Consider the following 18,870-nt stretch of genomic DNA (forward strand, 5'->3'; position numbering starts at 1 on the left):
CATATTGATCAACCAGCAAATCCAGTGTCTTATTTGCATTTTCATCACTACTATGTTTACTTTGTAGTAATGATCAATTTCCAAGAATGCTGAGGCTGTGACGAGAACCCAAGAGACAAAATCTTTGTTTTTCTTCCCCTTATACTATGTTGTTTGCCTAGCAAATGACATAGCAGAACATTCAAAGCATTGTTGCATCTATTTGCCTTTTTATCACAGCTGTGAGTGTGAGCTGGATGTGATCAGGGCATGTCTGATTTCCATATCTCAAACCACATGTAATAACATCTCTCTTGTTCTGCCTCTCTCCTGAGAAATTAGTTGTTTCATGACTTATCTGCACCCCAGACACTGTTTGTTTGGCCTCGCAACCATTTTTCCAGTGAATAATATTTCTCTTCTACTGTGAACCAGCCTTTTTCAGAGGAATTTCGACAAAGACCGAACAAAAAAAAACTGTCTTGTAAGAATTCAGGACTTGTTGCACAAGTGGTCCTTTGAAAGTTTGTTCTCTCTCAGCATCTGCTGTCACGTCTGCCTATTTGCAGGCTTGTTCATACATGTACGACATATTCTATCTTTCCACAAATGTGTGTGCATTTTAGATGAAAATTATGGGACAAATTTTTACAGTGAAAGGCTGAGCTTTGATGGTTTCTTTTTGAGACATACAGTACAGGAGATGCTCTTTTAAGAAAAAGATAACATCTACACTGTTCTTTTGATGGCAAGTCCTCAAATTGTTCCAGTGCACTGTATATAACATTCATACTGCATGTAAACATTGTTTTACATTATTTAAATTGGACTTGACTTGATTTTTTAATGTTGTTGATTGCTTTAGTCTATTTTAAAAGAGCTTTCAGGTGAGCAGCTCCATCTGCTTCGAATAAAAAAGATGTTTTGAACAATAATGCATGGGGATTGAAAAGTAACAATGTATAGAACTACACTTTTTCTCCTACTTTGGCGACTCCCAGTGGTAAAATCAGAGAAGACAGACTGCACCATGTTTCATGTCACCACCATCAGAATAATTTGAAAGATTCTCTAATCACAAAAAATCTATACAACGTGGCTTTAAATACTGAAATTGGCAAGTGCAGTTATTTTAATGCATAACTTAATGTAAAAAAAATCAGTCAGTTTTGTATGTGCTTCGATGCTTTCTCTTATTCCTTCAGTCATTGTTTGCTCTGTGTTGCTTTTTGTAACATATTTAGATTTTTAGATGTCAAGACGATATTCTGAATGGATTTAAACAGCTATTAGTTACCTCTCAAGTCAAACCACTAACCTTTTTTTTAATGTTCTGTTTGTGTTCAGGATGTGCTATAAGCTATGGATACTACGTCATGCCCGACTGCTGGGTGAACACTTGGCTCCATCGTCATTTTGTTCCCATTGCCATCGGAAACACATTGTTCTGTACCAGCCTGTCCTGCTATTCCAGGTAAGAGGCTGCTCCCTCAACCCCTCTGCCACAGGGCTGGCATAGAAATTTGCAGTTTGAGTATTTTCCCTCTGGACTTGTTGACTTCTTAGTTAAAGTAAGTTAAAATCAAGTAAATTGTTTTGAGTATAAATAAATTCTCTTTAGAACATAAAGTCTATTGCAGGTACAAAAGTTTGACCTTTTTAAAAGCAGATATTTGATTTATATAAATTTGACTTTGCCAGGAACATACATAACAGGTTTTAGTTCTAACCAGAGATTTGTGTTCTCGCCAGGACGGTAAAACCTCTGAAACAGCATTTACGCATATTGTCATGTGACACTTAAACTCTGCATTGAAACCGAGACAAAAGAAATTCTTTTAGGCTCAGCAGCTCTTAAAGACACGGTGACCTACTGTAACTATTCAGCCGAAAGAGAGAAACTGGAGTTTGTTACTGACTGTAAATGAGGGCAATATTGACTTATATGCCGCCAAATCGATTTATCAGTCTGACTTCAGTTGGTGCACTTGAAAGCATCCAATTTATACTTTTTATAACATCCTTACAGTAGATATATCTGTGAAAAAATATTGCATTGCCCTTAAAACAATATGTATTGGAAGGTAAATCAATTAATTATACAAGTAGCATTGCTTAATACTGTGATCTACTCCTGTTTTGTGATGGTGAGGAGTCAGTGGCCGTATGTATTTCCTTTGTATCAGAATAAATGCTGGTTTTGCTAATGTGCAGTTCTGCCAATATTCACTGAAATGTCCAACACCAAGGTCAAAGACTAATATGATTAAAGGGTCTTAAGTGATTACATAATATCCACTGCAGGTTGCACTGAGACAGAGAAACTAACTGGAAAAGTTTGAGAAGAAAAAGAAAAATGAGTGAACACTGCTCTCTGTCTCCACAGGTTTCTGGAGGTACAGTTCCCACAGCGAAGTAAAGCTCTACGGACAGGAGCGTTTGTCCTCCCGTTTATATTTGACACTGTCCCTCTGTTTTACAGGGTGAGTGTCTGTTTAGTACATTTATATCCACATATTTAAACAGCATGCATATATGCACCCTAACCCATTCTTTATGGGTGACGTTTTACTCTCCACAATGAACTGTTTTGCAAAATCCACAAAATATGTTTTATGTGTTTATGTAAGAGCTCGGGAGCTGATTAGTGCAAGGCTTTAATACTTTGAGCTTTGAGACTTTGGCTCACTAACCCAGAAGCTGATTTCCTCTTTTGATCTGATAAAAATGTATTGCTGCCATTAATTAATTCCACTAATCACTGTGATGATTAGTTTGTGCAATACTCAAGTCATTTGTCTGTTTTTTTCCCCCTCTGAACTAGGTCAGTAATTACAACAATGATGTTAACAATGCTGTAGAAATCAATGCTGATACTCCTCATATCTTAAATTTGTGACATTTTGGCATTTATCTTCTATGTTACTTTTAAGGGCTTCAAGCTAAACCTGTTGGTCTGTCTTGTTTTTTTTTTGTTTTTTTTTTTGTGTAGATCCTTCTGTGCTGTGGGGGAAACTGCAGCCCAAGTGAGGCATTGTCTAGTCACTGTTACCACCTCCTCTTCGCCTTCCTCACCTGTTTCCTGTTTACCGCCCACCTCCCGGAGAGGTTGGCCCCAGGGCGCTTCGACTACTTCGGTACGTCCTCCACGGTTGTCGTTATACTTTAAGTTGTAACTGGCTTGTTTGGCTCTGTGCAGCATACACTGATTACTGCTTCAAATCTTAATGCTATCAAGGAAAATAAACACATTGTGACTATGAATGTCACACTTTCCTCTCACTGAGGAAACGATAATGGAGATACATGAAAGAAAGATACTTCATACCCAAGTTGAACTATCTTTCTTACGTTGGGCAGCTCCCAGATGTGATCGATTGTAACTTTAGAAATTAGAAGTTTTAAAAAGTGAACACATGTACAGCTTTTTAGCAATTAAAATTGCAAGGTTTTACCCAGATCCAAGTCTGTAACTTTTATATTTAGAGTCTTTTGTTGTCGCCAGTTCTTCATTGTTTTCCTCGCTGGAACTATTGGAACATAACAATGCCTCTGGAACAAACAGTCTTTTATTTCACTATCTCTATAAAATGAAATGACGTGTAAACTTGTGTAAACTTTTCTGCCTGTTTCTTTGCTCAATGGATTGCTTTGTTTATTCTGTAGACAATTAACAAGCCCTGTGTGAAACCTCACCACCACAGGTTCACCTCACACACTTCTAAATTCAGAGGAAGAGCTGCTGTTTGATAATGATTGTGCGAAAGATGAGGAAAAAAAGAGATGGTTTGCCAATGACCTTAAAAACTGTTTTAGTCGTGTCAATAGACAGCCAACGCAGTTCCTCTTAAAGGTTTTGAAGAATGCTGCTGTCTCCAGATTTAATTTTTCTTCCACAGATCTGTCTCATACACAAACACAAGTATTCACTGTTTGATTGTTCTTGTGGCTTTTTGAGAAGAATCAATGTCTGTCTATGTTTGTGGTCTTCAATGATAAGTTAAAAAAACAAGTTGTGTGGCTGTGTATAGGAGTATGTGTGTGATATGTGCTTAATTGTGAATAAAAAAAAAACAGAAACAAGTCACATTCAAATTTATGAACAAAACCTGACATTAACAAATAAATTAATTATGAATTAAATGTATTTTAAATGATCTTTCAGATTATTAAATGGATTAACCAGTGAATTATATTTTAATGCTGTTGGTGTTCTGGCTACTCTTTGTTCCTGCTGTTCCCTTATTAAAGCTCTAATAATTTGTCATACTTTATTAGCTTATCATGCATTTTGCAAGTAAAACATCATTGTGTAAATTTACAAATAGCCCCAGTCATCAGATAAATATCCTGGAGTAAAGTACAATATTTGAAATGAGCAAATAATAGTCCAAGGTGACGTCTTAAAATTGCCTGTTTTGTCCGACCAACACATAGTTACATTTGAGAAGCAGGAACTAGAGAGTATCCGGCTATGTTGCAGAATTAATCTCTCTAACAATTAATCAATAATCAAAATTGTTGCCACTTGATTTTCTGTCTGTGAACCTATTGATTAATCAAGTAATCATTTCAGCTCTAGAAAACACTGCTCTCTAGTTTTGTGCGTAACAATCAAAAAATAGAAGGTAAGAGAAAAAAGACAATATACAAAGTGAGAAAAATACAACTACCACAAAAGACAGGTGGTATAAATATATAAATAAAATTTTACAATAAAGAAGTAGAAGTAGAAATATATTCTATGTGAAGAGAGCTGTTGAGTTGAGCTGAGCTGTTGAGTTTTAAAAATAATGTACAGGATATTGATTGGGAATGTACAAATGTTCACAGTATAAATAGTATATATGTAATAATACAAAGAATACAAATAGTTTCATTAATGTAACGTGCCATGTTGGATGTGATGAGTTCACAGATGTGCAATATGAGATTATAGATTTCACATTAATATAATGTGTAGTGTCTATGAGTGGGGTAGAGTCTGTGTCAGTGGGGGTCCCAGGCCTTGTTGATGAGGCCGGCTGCAGTTTGGAAGAAACTGTTCTTGTGGCGTGAGGATTTGGTCGGGTTCGTGTTGGAGGGGAGTGTTCGAAAAAGTTTATGTCTGGGGTGAGAGGCTGCGGCCATCACCTTTCCTGCCCGCCTCAGTGTCCTGGAAGTGTGCAGATCTGGAGGGACAGCAGGTTGCAGCCAAGCACCCTCTCACCATAGCGACTGATTCGCTGCAGTCTGCCCTTGTCCTTGGCAGTGTCACCAGATGGTGATGGTGGAGGTGAAGATGGACTCAGTGATCATGGTGTAGAAGTGCACCATCATTGGCTTTGGCAGGGTGAATTTCTTCATTCAGTTGCCGCAGGAAGTACTTCTCTGCTGAGCCTTTTTGGTGAAGGAGCTGATGTTCAGCTACCTCTGGAGGTCCTGGGGAAGTAGAAGGACTCCACCCACCCCCATCACACAGGGTGAAGGGGGTGGGTGGGGCTGGGTTCTTTCTGAAGTCCACAACCATCTCCACTGACTTTAGAGCGTTGAGCTCCAACTTGTTTGGCGGCACCAGGACACCAGATCTCAGTCAATCTCCCACCTGTAGGCGGACACATCCCCACCAGAGATGAGCCTAATGAGGGTGGTGTTGTCTGCAAACTTCAGGAGCTTGACAGACTGATGATTGGAAGTACAGATACAGGGAGAAGAGCAGAGGGGAAAGGACAAACTCTGAGGGGAACCAGTGCTGATGGTCCAGGAGTCAGAGATGTGTTTCCCCAGCTTCACGTGCTGCTTCCTATCAGACAGGAAGTCAGTGATCCACCTGCAGGTGGAGTCAGGCATATGCAGCTGGGAGAGCCTGTTCTGCAGAAGAGCTAGGATGATAGTGTTGAAGGCGGAGCTGAAATCCACAAACAGGATGCTCGTGTACATTCCTGCAGAGTCTAGGTGCTGGAGGATGAAGTGGAGGGCAAAGTTAACTGCATCGTCCACAGACCTGTTGGCTCTGTAAGCGAACTGCAGGGGGTCCAGGAGTGGGTCTGTGATGGTTTTAAAGTGGGACAGTAGGTGCTCAAAAGACTTCATTACCTCAGAGGTCAGGGCAATGGGTCTATAGTCATTGAGTCTTGTGGTCTTTGTTTTTTAGGAGACAGGGATGATGGTGGAGGTCTTGAAGCAGGCTGGTATGTGGCATGTCTCTAGTGAGGTGTGAAAATGTCTGTGAACACCAGAGACAGCTGATCGGCACAGTGCTTCAGGGTGGAGAGAGAGACAGAGTCTGGTCCAGCTGCTTTGCAGGGGTTCTGTCTCTTGTTAACATCCCGCTCTAGGATGGGACGTTGTGGTAGGAGAGAAGGGGGCCTGTCGGGACTGTCCCATTGTCTGTCAAATTGACAGTAGAACTCATTTAGGTCGTTGGCCAGGCGCAAGTCATTAGTGGAGTGGGGGGCTTTCAGTTTATAGTTGGTGATCTGTCTGAGGCCCTCCCAGACAGAGGCCGAGTTGTTTTCTGAGAAATGCTGTTGAAGTTTCTCAGAGTACAGTCAGTGCTAAACCTGTATTTAGACTCTTTAAACCGGTCCTTGACCCTGCTAAATACTTCCTCCTTTTCCAACCTTAGCTGTCTGAGCTTAGCTGTAAACCAGGGTTTGTTGTTGTTGTTGTTACTAACCCTGGTGCGTGATGGTACACAGCTGTCCTCACAGAAGCTGATGTGTGACGTAACAGCATCTGTGTACTCATCCAGACTGTTGGTAGCAGTCCTGAAAACATCCCAGTCAGTACATGTGCGAAAATCCTCCGTAGCTTCACTGGTCCACTTCTTACATGTCCTCACACTTTGAGAGTTTCTGCTCGTATGCAGGAATCAGGTGGTCTATGACGTGGTCGGAGTTTCCCAGTGCAGCAAAGGGGACAGTGTGATAAGCACTGTTGATTGTAGTACAACAGAGTGATCTAAAGCGTCTTCCTCTCTGGTCGGGCATTTAATCAGCTGACGGTATTTAGAACAATAATGAAAGAGTCCGGGTTTGTCCACTCTTCACACATGAGGGCTTCATGCTTGAGGGCCTGCGGTAGAATGTAAACACCGACCAGAATGAATGAAGTGAACTCAAGGGGGGAGTAGAAGGGTTTACAATTGACTTAAAAAAAAAAAAAAAAAGTTTCCAGAACAGGAGAACAGCGCTGCAGAAACACTGTCACATCTTTAGACCAGCCACTGTTAGTATAAAAACAAATATGTGGTGAATGATTCAGCCATGTGCAGATTCTGAAAATAATTTGAAATCCCTGTCTTTATGCTTCGTTTACTGAATCTTGTCATGTCTTCCCTCACACAGGCCACAGCCACCAGCTCTTCCACGTCAGCGCTGTGGTGGGGACCCACTTCCAGATGGAGGGGGTGTTAGCAGACATGGTATCACGGAGGGCATGGCTTGTGGACCACGGAGCAATGCCATCCCTCCTAGGGACCATCGGGGCGCTGGTCGTCAGCCTCGTCCTCAACCTGGGCATCATTGGCATTTTCAGCGCTCCGCTGTTGTGGAAATCCTGTCACAGCTCCAACCAGCCACACACATTGCCATGCGAGCGAAAGGAGCAGTGAGGCAGCGTTTTCCACCAACAGCCACAAAACGGCTGATTCACTTTCCAAAGGAAAGGTTTGGGCTGTGTGTCTGTCTCAGCAGTGTCTGTTTGAGCTGACTATTAACAGTTCATGGTAGTTCTTGTTTAACACCAACAGTTTTATCATTCAGAGATAAACATTCTGTTTAGTGCTAAAGCATTTTTCTAACAGCGTTACACACCTGAAGTATTTGCTCATGTGTTTACTCAGAAGCTGAGGACCCAGTTGCATTTATTGAAGCCTTTTTCTGATGTTACATTAAGCAGGAGTATCGGAGAAGCTGAAAACATGTCTACCATGTACAAATGTCTGTTTAATTTATTTTTAATGTTCCTCAGTGAGCATTTTAAAAAGGCTCTGGGTTGAAGGAAGCATGCTGTTGTAACACGACACGAGTGCCTTATTGTAGACCTACACTTCATTAACAGTGTTTACAGTAGATCACTACGAGTGCAAATCTCCAACTGGAAACATTTAATGTCGCTGTTTGCAGGCATTTTTTTTATGGTTAATGCTTTTTGCATATACAAGGCCAGAATCTCCTTTACGTAAGGATTTATTGAAAATATTCTTTCAAACTGGACTACTTGGTTAGTGTGGTTGTTCTATGAAGCAGTCCTCCGCGTAGACAACCCTCATTCAACTCTACATAATATAATGCAGATTGGATTGCCAGCTCTTATATATCCACCTATTGATTCCACTCTGCACTGACTGGAATTGATTTGCAGGCCAGTGTGGTTCTTTTCTGATTGCCTGCCTTATTATGAACCCCACAATTTGCCCTCAACAGAAAAAAAAAAAAGTTACAGCGCACCAGTGATTAAAAGAAAGGTACCATTTTTATAACTATGTTTCCACGGCAACGCTATAGTGGTCTCATGCCCCCTGAAGGTCTTCAGCAATTTTTATGTTCCGAGCAAATTGCACCATTTTCTCTTATTCTGTCATGCATCATAAGATCTATTTTGAACATCAATCATGTACGGCAGCACCTATAATCACAGCCAGTTTTGGGCCCCAGGGCCTCTTCCCAACCCAAAAAAAAAGAAAATCAATGGTTGTAATTTGACTTTATAAGCGTTTTGAATATTCCAGTACAGTAAAATTTCCAACACTTGTGGTTTATAAGAACTATCAGTGGAATTAAGAGAAGTGGAGAGAGAAAAAGTGCATTTAGTCATAGTCTGGGGTCATAATAATGTGGGAGTCTCGGCTTTGTGGTGTTTCATTATTTTGGTGCAGTTGATATAACAAAGCAGTACACTCCTTATATATACTGTGGTTACTTTGTCCCATGAGACTGTTGTTTACATTTACCACTGAAATAATACTGTATTTATAGAATGTCATGGTATTTATTGCTAGTTTTGGTGCATAAAAAGGAATGAAGAGGATGTTTTTCTTTTACTACTACAGAGAGGTAACTAGAATTCTTGACAAATTAAAAAATTACCCTCTTTTCTGGTCATTTTTAACCATTTCTAAGCCTTTTGTTAAAACAAGTGATGAATGTGCAAAGAGCTAATTGTAATTGGTTTCAAACACTTCAAACAATTTATTGCAACTATTTTGATATTTGATTGATAGAGTCACCTTTCAGGCAAAAATGTCAAACATGCCTCTTCAAAGTGCAGATTTTTATATAACTGCAAATGGATTATCTTTTGGTTTTGGCATGTTGGTTGGACAAATTTAGCAATTTGAAAAAGTCATCTTGGACTCTTAGAAATTTTTGAGATTTTATAGACTAAATGATAAATCGATTGACAAATTAATTGATAATGAAAATATTAGTTAGCTGCAGCTACAGTTTGTAATCTGAATGAAGACAGATTGCTGCACTAGAATAAAAAAATATGACACTTTATTCCAGAAAATTCTGTCAGTGCCAAATTTGACACTTGTTTTAAGAAAATAACTCTCTAAGTGCTTTAATAATGGACAAAAATGACTGAATAAGATGGAGATTTTTGCAGTGTTTAAATGAGATAATTCATTAACATTGTCATATCAGCCATAGCAATTCTGTATATACAACCTATGGTTGAGAGACTGACAGAGAAGTATTGTTTGATGGGGAACTGGGTCACACATTACTAAACATCTCTGTTGTAGTGCTAACGTGCACTACTGTAGATACAGATTTCAACAATGCTCATTTTACTTGACAAACAGCTTGGAAGGCTCGTCTGTATAAAACAATGTTTTAAAGCATTTAAGGCACAAATTCACACTTAACTACACCAGTAACACAAGTAGCTTGTACACACAACCCACAGAAAACATGTGGATGTGGAACACTTACACTCACACAAACAAATGTCTTTTAACTCAGAATTTGGAGGGTTTTAATAAGAGGGGAAATGTATGTGATATTATGGCCATGAGGTGTGTTACAGATCATGTTGGATGCTGAGGTGGAAATGTCAGTGTAGAATCACAAAGAGCACACACACACACACACACACACACACAGGCGCACACACTTTTGTATTAGAACAATGTAATTGTTTAAGATGTTTTCAAGGCTAGTGTGCAGAGTATAAAAGTCACGTCGCCTTTTATGCCACAGACAAAACGGAGCAGTATTTGCCCTCAGTGTGGATTCTGTTTTATCTCCACCCCTGCTGAGCGTTGATCGATTTTTATTTTCTCTACAGTCATCATCTTACAGCATTCCTCTGTTTGACCCTGTTGATTCTTGGAATTGCATCATTACTGGCTTCTGATGTGGTTCTTTGCTATCGACCCAAACTTGTTTGGAACTCATTTATTTCTAAGCTGCTGGTGTGTTTTGTTTTTTTTTTTTTGTCATCTCACTCATTCTCAGTCGTTTGGTGCCTACTGTTTTCTGCAAAGCCTCAGTTTGACAGTTATAAAACTCACAGATGCTTAGTGTCGAGGCTTTTCAACATTAAATATATTGATGCTGATATTGCCTTTCTGAATTGCAGTTTTGTATTATTTTGACCAAATTATCAAAACTGACTTCATAATTCCAAATGGACTCATTTTCCAGAGCAGATCACTGTTACTTCAAAGGGTATTTGTTGTATAAACCTTGTTGGTTTACTCCTCAGTGGACAAGCTGATGCAGGTTGTAATTATCAGGATAACTGGGCACTCTCTTTGTGACGAATTTTTAAAAAAATACAGTATATTGAAGGATGTTTGATAACGTGAAACAGAGAGAAAATGCGAGGGTAGGATAAACCTTTGATACAACCAGAATTTTTCTGTCAAAAAAAAGAAAAAAAACTTGGTTTGAAAGAGTTATTGGTGCCTTTTTAAAACGTTTTATACAACTTTTCTTTTGATATAATGCTCCGTTTGTTCCTTGTCCATAAAAAAAGAAATGACAACAAACTACTCTTTAAATGTATAAATACTTATTTGTTATTTGCTGTGTATACTTTGTAATTTGATACTTTGTTCCACTAGATTTGTGTAATAAATTAAGCCTTTTATAAATGTAACAATTGTCAATGGAGTTATTTAAAGTGTCATTTATACATCACAAATTCAACACCTTAAGGGTAACCGGGTATATATCATGAAAAGAGGGCTGGAAATTAAGCACTGATTTATAAAGATACAGATTAAGATTACAGTCAGCCTAATTTTAGATCAAATACTAGTCCAAATCATTAGAAGTATGAGCAACTGTATACTGTATAAAACATGAAGATATTTATGACCGTGCACAATTCTCCAATATATCTTCTTTGAATAAGGAAATTTGAAATGTGAACAAAAAATCTGAGCAGTGTGTGTGAGTGACCAGCAGAGGGCAGAACAGTACAACAAGAACATGCCCTGGGGCTAAGCAGCCTTTATATCTTTTTTTTTTTTTTTTTTTTTTGTGAAAAATTGGCTGCGGTACGGTGTTGCAACAGTGTGTGAGTCCCCAGAGATTTATCTATGGGAAAACTAACTCTTGGTTGACTTCAGGTGAAAAAGCACACTGCAATAATTAGATAAATAACACAATTGTAATCTAACAAATAATTCAATCCAATATTGAAGATAATTTTTTCACCACTGGTATGAGATTATTCCACTTGTTTGCCCAGTTTCAGGCAGCCTTGAAATTAGGTTTAAATGTAATAAACCGCATGTAACACCGCATCACTGCAGATAAATAAAAGAAAGTTTTTCTTGAAACAAACTGATGTGTAATTATCTTATCTTCTTTTGGTCACTTAAAAATTTTGGAAGCAGGAAACCTGTAGATGAAACAGCTTGTAAAATGTGGATTTTTTCCAGTGCGGTTCATAAGAATGAGCTATTTTAAGTGCTAATTATGAAAACATATTTTGATTGGAAAGCTACAGGCTGCACACAGTCTAAAAGTTTTGCTAAACTAGATTAGATAACAGTGACCTCCAATTTAATCTGAATCACTCCTCTATTCTCTATCAGGTTTTTGTCTTCTTTGGTTTGACTCAGTTTCAACATTTTGTGCAAGAGTTGTCCTACTCCTACTCATTCATCATCTTAATGCCTTACAGGATGGATAGTAAAGCATATAGAGCGGCTTATTACTATTAGCAGTGGACAGTAGACACACACCAAAATGATGATTACCATGAGAAATCAATATCCTGTAGCGTTATATGACGAGATGGAAGATTAAAAAGGAAAGTTTCCCGCTGCACTGCTCTAATAGGAGTTCCATTTAAAAAATCTGCCTTCATTATAGTCATATTCCATATATGACTGGAGGCTCGAGTGCATATTAAAAAGGTTCATTCTACAACCAAAAATGGGAACCCTTAAGGATAACAAGGACAAACACTACAGTGTACTAATCCTATCTGGCTAGAATCTGCTTGTAGACACTAGAAGAAACAATAAGCCAGACACGAGTCCTCCAAGTGTTTTCATCCCCCAGCACACCAGAGGAGGTAGACAGAGAGAGAAAGAGAAAGGGATGATAGCATTAATCACAATCCATTACCACTCCCTGGAGATGCTCTGCATTCAGAGTGGTGGACGGGTGAGGATGAGGAGGGGGTTGGTAGTGTGAGGTATAGAGAGAGAGGGGTTTGGTTTTGGAGGGTGTTTGTTTGCTGGAGGACCTGGCAGTAAGGCAATATGAAACTTGATTATTCCTTTTCAATAACCGTCTGCTGAGCATCCCGTGGAGACGTTGCAGGTTGCTGATTAGTTCGTCAAAATAATAGAAGGCTCTTGAATAGCCTTGTTAAGATGTCTAACTTTAAGAACAGACGGCAGCCCAAATCATTGTTCACTCTGAAGCATACGATAATGATGGATTGACTGATGCAGAGGGATGTTCCTGCGGAGGCTGCAACAATTTTTTTAATCAAGTTTGTTTATTTTTTCAGGGCAGACAATATACAAAGTGCTGGAGCAACAATACTTGAAGATATATATTTGTAGACATTAATACAGAGTATTAATGTATGTACATACAGTATTTACACTTAAAGGCATCACAGTGGTTTGTACACTCAGTCTTTCACCCCCTTTGGTTGAATTTAAACATTTTGACATCTTTTTTTTTTCCATGGTGGTCGCCTCACCTCCAGTCTCTGTTTCAGTGCCATCTGTCCCTCTCCTCCTGGAGTTTCACTCACTTTAATCCATCTGTTACCTCTAAACCCATCTCAGTGTGTCACCAACCCACCATCTTGCCCCTTACCGAATTTCACTGCAGTGCTTTGAATTTTGAAGGTCGTTACAGTAGCACGTTAAACATCACTAATTTGTACAAAAGCCACTCCTGAGTCTTGCAGGCAGACCACAGGTCAAACCTTAAGTCTTTGAAGGTTTTTTTTTTCATATATGACAGCAAAACTGACAGAATTAAACGTAAACACAGTCGTTAATGGACCAGGTAACACATTCACTGCTAATATATGACCATTTTAGTTCTTGTTTTTGAAAAATATTCATATCATACACTGGATTTGACACATGAAGAACAAGAACAATTGTTAGCTTTCACAGGTTTCGATTGTACAACTTGGATATCTTATTTAAAGGTTCACTAAAAACCTTTAAATGACACTCCATATCAAAACTTATCCAAAATCAGTGACTATACAAATGACTGTCTGCTGTGCCCAAATCTGTAAAATTGGTTCTCACTTTTGACTCATGAAGTGAAGTGCCCTCTCTTGTAATCATCTGTGTCATTTTCTAATTGCCTTTCCACACAAGTGTCGGTTGTAGAGTCATATAAAATGCACCACAGCTCAGCTCACGAGCCTCTCATGATAACACTGCGGAGCAAAACTCCCTGACAAGCCATCACATTCCTAGCAACGTAAAGGCCCATATACTGTTATTTCCAACACCTATCCATGCATGTCTGTCCATCAGGCTGATCCCACTTCAGATAAACATTTAACACTTTAGTAAACATTTGACAGGTTTCCAGAGAATGACAGGGCAGTAAACAGGGTTCAGGGTCGAGCCGGGATGAGGCAAAACTGAAGCAGAAAAGTCACTGCAGACTTTTCAAAAGGTCCATCAAGCATCTTGGGAGCAAAACTGGGAAATAACCTTCATACTGGTCTTTTAAGTGGTAAAAGAAAAAGTGGGAACCTCTTTAAGCAATTACCCCTGATTAGAGTGAAATAATTAAACAAGTTTTCGGTCCCAAATCAAAACCAACCTCCCCAGCCTCTGAACTTCACTCTCTGCTGGCCTCTTGGCCCCTCTAACCCAGGATATCCAGGTAAACTGGTGGGTTCTTGACCAGGGCCAGCAGGCGGCTGTGGATGTCCTTGATGACCATCCTCTGCTGGGGCTCTCTCTGCCAGCAGCCCTGCATCAGCAGGTACACCTCCTTGGGACAAGTGCGTGGCCTTTCCAGTTCCCGTCCCTGCGTGATGCATTCGATGGCCTGTTGGGGTGGGAATTTCAAATAACAGTATATTAACAGCCAGGATACATTATGAAGCATAGCAGTCTGTCCTCAATGCTTCAATGGGGAAAGGACAGAGTCAGCTGATAAAGACCAACAGACGTCTCTGTATTTAAAGGGCCAGGTCATCCAAATTTAAAGAAAAATTATGTCTCACTTACTATGCGGATAAAGTATTCTATTCATAACATGTTTTGGGGAGGAGGGGAAGGGGTGGCAATTCTGGCACACAGGTTAGTAAACTTCACAGCTACCTCGAAGCATAGAGATACAGAGAGAGGAGATATCTTAGTAAATGGGACCATAGAAGGAGTAGATATATCGCTGCTAAATGTGTATGCCTTAAATGGGGATGACCCGGAAAGTGTGGGGCGTCTGCTAATGGGGGGAGATTTTAATTGCAAAAAGGACAAAAATCAACATCTAAGCAATGGTGATTAAATGCATCCCTCCTCAATGATAGTGAATTAAGTATTGAATTAAGTATTATTATAATATTAGAGCCAAATTAAAAATGTATCTTGAATTAAATGCAACTGCAGAGGTGTCACCACTCATTGTATGTGAGGGTTTTATGTCTCAGGAGTTGTATTATTTCATTTGCAAGTGCAAAAAAAAAAAAAAAAAAAAGAGAGAGAGAAATAAAAACGACTAGAATTGGAAAATACAATAACCAATCAGGAGCAACAATATAAACACAATTCATGCCCCAGTCTCATGACTGCTTCAAGTGGAGCGCATATACTTTGATAGATTATTGACAGAAAAAACTGAGGGACAATAGAGATTTGCTGAACAAAAGTATTACGAACAGAGCAAGTAGACTATTGGCATTCCAAATAAGAAAACAACAAATGACTCACTCTTTCCTTACAAAACCAAACAAGACTGCTTAATCTTTTGCACATTTTTATAAAACCTTATACAAGAATTCAGGCACATGCACTGATGATAAAGAGTTGAAATCCATCTTACAATAAATAAAACTAACAAACTTAACGGATAGAATGGCTGAAGAATTAGACAACCTAATCGAAATAAGGGGAATTGAAGAATGATATTGACACTTAATAATAAAAGATATTGAACTATTCACAGATAACAGGAGAGGAGGCTATGCTTTTACCTCTAGACACCCAGAAAGTGTTTGATCGCATATCTTGGCAATTTTTATTTGAGACACTACTATGTTTAAATTGTGGGCCCAGCTTTCACAAATGGATTAAAACACTTTATTCAAACCCACAGCTCTCAGTTAGACTTAATATGTCTAGATCAGAAGCCTTTACTCTGGAAAGGGGCTGTAGACAGGGGTGCCTACTATCACCCCTATTGTTTGCAATTTGCATCAAACCTTTAGCTCAGCTAATCAGAGATGATAAAATATATCGTGATCGGAGAAGAGCATAAATTATCTTTATATGCAGATGATGTCCTGCTATATTTGTCTGATCCCATGACAACAGTACCTCATCTAAAAAAGATTATAGATCAGTTTGGCTTTTATTCAGGGTATTCAATAAATGTAGACAAAATGGAAGCCATGGACATAGGTTGTGGAAGTTCCCACTCAGTCAAATTATTTAGTGCTAAGTATGAAAAATAATAAAATGTACTAAGAACGACCTGGAGCGCTCAGCTAAAACCAATGATGACATGGATTAGTGTACAGAGATGCAATGGCTGAACATTGAGAAATATGTATGCCAAGAGACACAAAATCTCAAATTTCAAATCTCAAAATTACCATTCTTATATATAGCCAGGTTTTTTAGAACACCACATACAGTATAACAGCTAAGATAAACCCCTCAGCTTCCAGCAATTGCTGGAGGAATTGAGGGGCACAGGTGGGCAACTATATGCATACGTTCTGGCTAAAAATTATTGGAATGAAATATTCCAAACTGTTGGGGAAATGATGCACATTGACATCCCACAAGACCCAAGATTCTCCCTGTTGGGAATGACACCTGAAGGGATAGAAGGAAGGAGTATTTACTCCAAATTCGATTTATAGCAGCGGTGAAATGTATTATGCTTAATTAGTTAAAGCCCAACACCCCCACCTAGAGTTTATGGATACAAAAATTATGGGACATATATGAGATGGAACAAATAACACACTCATTGAGGCTTTAAAACCCAAATTCATTAAGAGATGGAGTCCAGTCATGATGTTACTAATGCAATAAAATTAGCTTTTATCTTTATAACTTCACCTGTTTTTCTGATTTGTCTGTTTGTTTTTTTGTTTTTTTGTTTTTTTTTGCTTATTCTCCATACTATCTTAACAAAACTGAACGGAGTACCTTGGTCTATAATGAGTACTCTGATAATATGGTCTGTAATGAGTACTTTTATAATATAATCTGTACCACAGTACCAAAGATGGAGGTTTTATTATTATTTTATTTTATTTCTATAGCCTGTACTGTGCCAAAAAATTGAAATTAAAAAAGGATAACATAAATCTGTTGATTAAATAATTAAATAAATAAAGATATATTGTGAGTGGGACATTTTACAATAGAACAATAAACACTGTTAAACTACCACAAGCATATCTTTAAGTTTATCTGTCTAGCCCTTATATCAGACCATATCATGCCAATAGTTTTGTTTTCATTTGTCAATGTTTTGAGATCTCTGTTGCTGAGATTCCTGCCTCCACCCTAATATAAAGGAGGTGGCCAGAATTTACTTTGTGGTGCTCACAGCATTGAAAATTGACATTTAAATTCACATTTAATTCAACAGCTATGTGTCTTTACAGTAACAATGCTCCTGTTGCTCTTGATAATCCACAGATTTTGGAAAAGCTTTAAACCAAAGAAATAGTAAAAACTGTGGATGGTGTGTTTTGTGCATTATCTAGAGCAGTTGTTCCCAGCCTGAGGTCGAGATCCACCCAAGGGGTTCCAAGATTAGTCTGACAGGTCATAAGATGAATAAAAGGCAAAGTAAGAAAAACGTGTGCGTATATTTTTGTGACACGAAATTAGCTTTTTTTCTTGTGAAATACTGGTGACACTCAAAACCTTAGGGCCTCCAAAAGTCCTTCAAATTAAAGAATCTGAGAAGGGAAAATCACTGTTTGGTTGAACTGCTCACAGCTCATGTCCACATGAGCCACAACCAGTAAAAAAGGTTGGGAACTCATCAACCAGTTACCCCTAAAAATGAAGTGTTTCGGCACAGGTTATGGCTAGGGTGGGATTGATTTGAAACTCAACGTTATTTGACACTGTTATTTATATAAAAGTGGATATTGTTACAATTATTATGTCATGCAGACATAGTGATGCTATAATAGTTGATGTTTAAGTTTAGTCTCCTTTTTCAGTGTGTTTGTTCAACTTTTCATCCACACCACTACTACTTGCAGATGCAGAAGTTCCGCCTGAGGTTGAAAGAGATGCATCTAGTATTTTTTTTCCCATTGTTCCATTCACTTAAATTGTAATAAGGTGGCGGCAGAAGTGGCAAAGACAGATTAAAACCTGATTAAGTAAAACCAAAACTATCTGCATGGCTAGATACCATTAAATTCTCACATTGTGCTAAAATTCAGTTCAAATCAGTTCACTTCAGAGAGACTTTGTGAATCAATGGATGCTACACCAAGGACACACATTTTTTAATTTGTTTTTTTTTAAAAGATGGTTTTTTGGCACAACAACCTTAGTGTCTACAGATTTACAGACGTGTCCATTAGCTGAGACCTCAGGGACAAATGAGAGCAGCCAAAATATGAATAACCTCCAGCACAGACACTAATGGCTTGAATGACTGATTGAGTTCACACGCTCTTGCTGCTCAGTGAATAAATCACTGTCGAGGATGTGAGAGAGGATTTCACTACGCCCTGCATTTGAAGGGTTACTGACTCAATCTCTTCCCCATTGTTAACCTTGGTCCTGATCCGATGAACAGAAGAGGCCTGTCAGTGCTCAGCCACTTCATACCAAAATGGCCTGTCAGTCAGCCTCACAGCTGAACAAAAAGACTCATAACGGTTGCCCAAAATGGCCGCTGTCGGTCAGTATTTTGGGATGATTTATCTCAGCCACTGCGTGTTTAGGCAACATGATAATTGCACCTGTCCCTCATTGGCCGAGACAGATTAGGTTAACGAGGTTAAAGCTCATTGGCCCTGGGCAAAAATGAAAGCCAATGAGATTAGAATTGAGTGCAAAGGAAAAGTGATCTACCCTTCTCTTGAAAGGAGAGAGGGTTTCGGCCTGTAATAGCACCGCTGTGGTCGCAATGGAGTCCCACTTCTTACTGCTCAAGCTGAAAAGGCTAGACTGGACTGCCCTTAATTACTATGAGCTTATTGATTAGTTAAAGAGTACTGAGCACCATAAAACTT

At 38.8% G+C, this 18,870-nt stretch overlaps 2 protein-coding genes across 4 annotated transcripts in view; one reads left to right on the top strand and one right to left on the bottom strand.

The window, feature by feature from the left end:
• paqr6 (progestin and adipoQ receptor family member VI) overlaps positions 1–11,073 on the top strand; it is a 31,617-nt gene extending 20,544 nt beyond the window's left edge. For 2 of the 3 annotated variants that reach the window (XM_042424004.1, XM_042424002.1), the window contains 4 exons: positions 1,327–1,453; positions 2,366–2,462; positions 2,972–3,116; positions 7,308–11,073. In XM_042424004.1, coding sequence (XP_042279938.1) covers positions 1,327–1,453; positions 2,366–2,462; positions 2,972–3,116; positions 7,308–7,573 — 635 coding nt within the window. In that variant the 3' untranslated portion in view covers positions 7,574–11,073. Of the gene's footprint in view, positions 1–1,326; positions 1,454–2,365; positions 2,463–2,971; positions 3,117–3,645; positions 4,068–7,307 lie in introns of those variants that run through there. The other variant, XM_042424003.1, reaches the window with a different exon arrangement.
• Positions 11,074–12,972: 1,899 nt separating this feature from the next.
• Positions 12,973–18,870, bottom strand: part of ntrk1 (neurotrophic tyrosine kinase, receptor, type 1) — a 38,952-nt gene continuing 33,054 nt past the window's right edge. Inside the window, exon 17 of the mRNA XM_042424001.1 lies at positions 12,973–14,474. Coding sequence (XP_042279935.1) covers positions 14,289–14,474 — 186 coding nt within the window. The 3' untranslated portion in view covers positions 12,973–14,288. The remainder of the gene's footprint in view (positions 14,475–18,870) is intronic.

Source organism: Thunnus maccoyii, chromosome 10, assembly GCF_910596095.1.
Source record: "Thunnus maccoyii chromosome 10, fThuMac1.1, whole genome shotgun sequence".
Classification (NCBI taxonomy): domain Eukaryota; kingdom Metazoa; phylum Chordata; class Actinopteri; order Scombriformes; family Scombridae; genus Thunnus; species Thunnus maccoyii.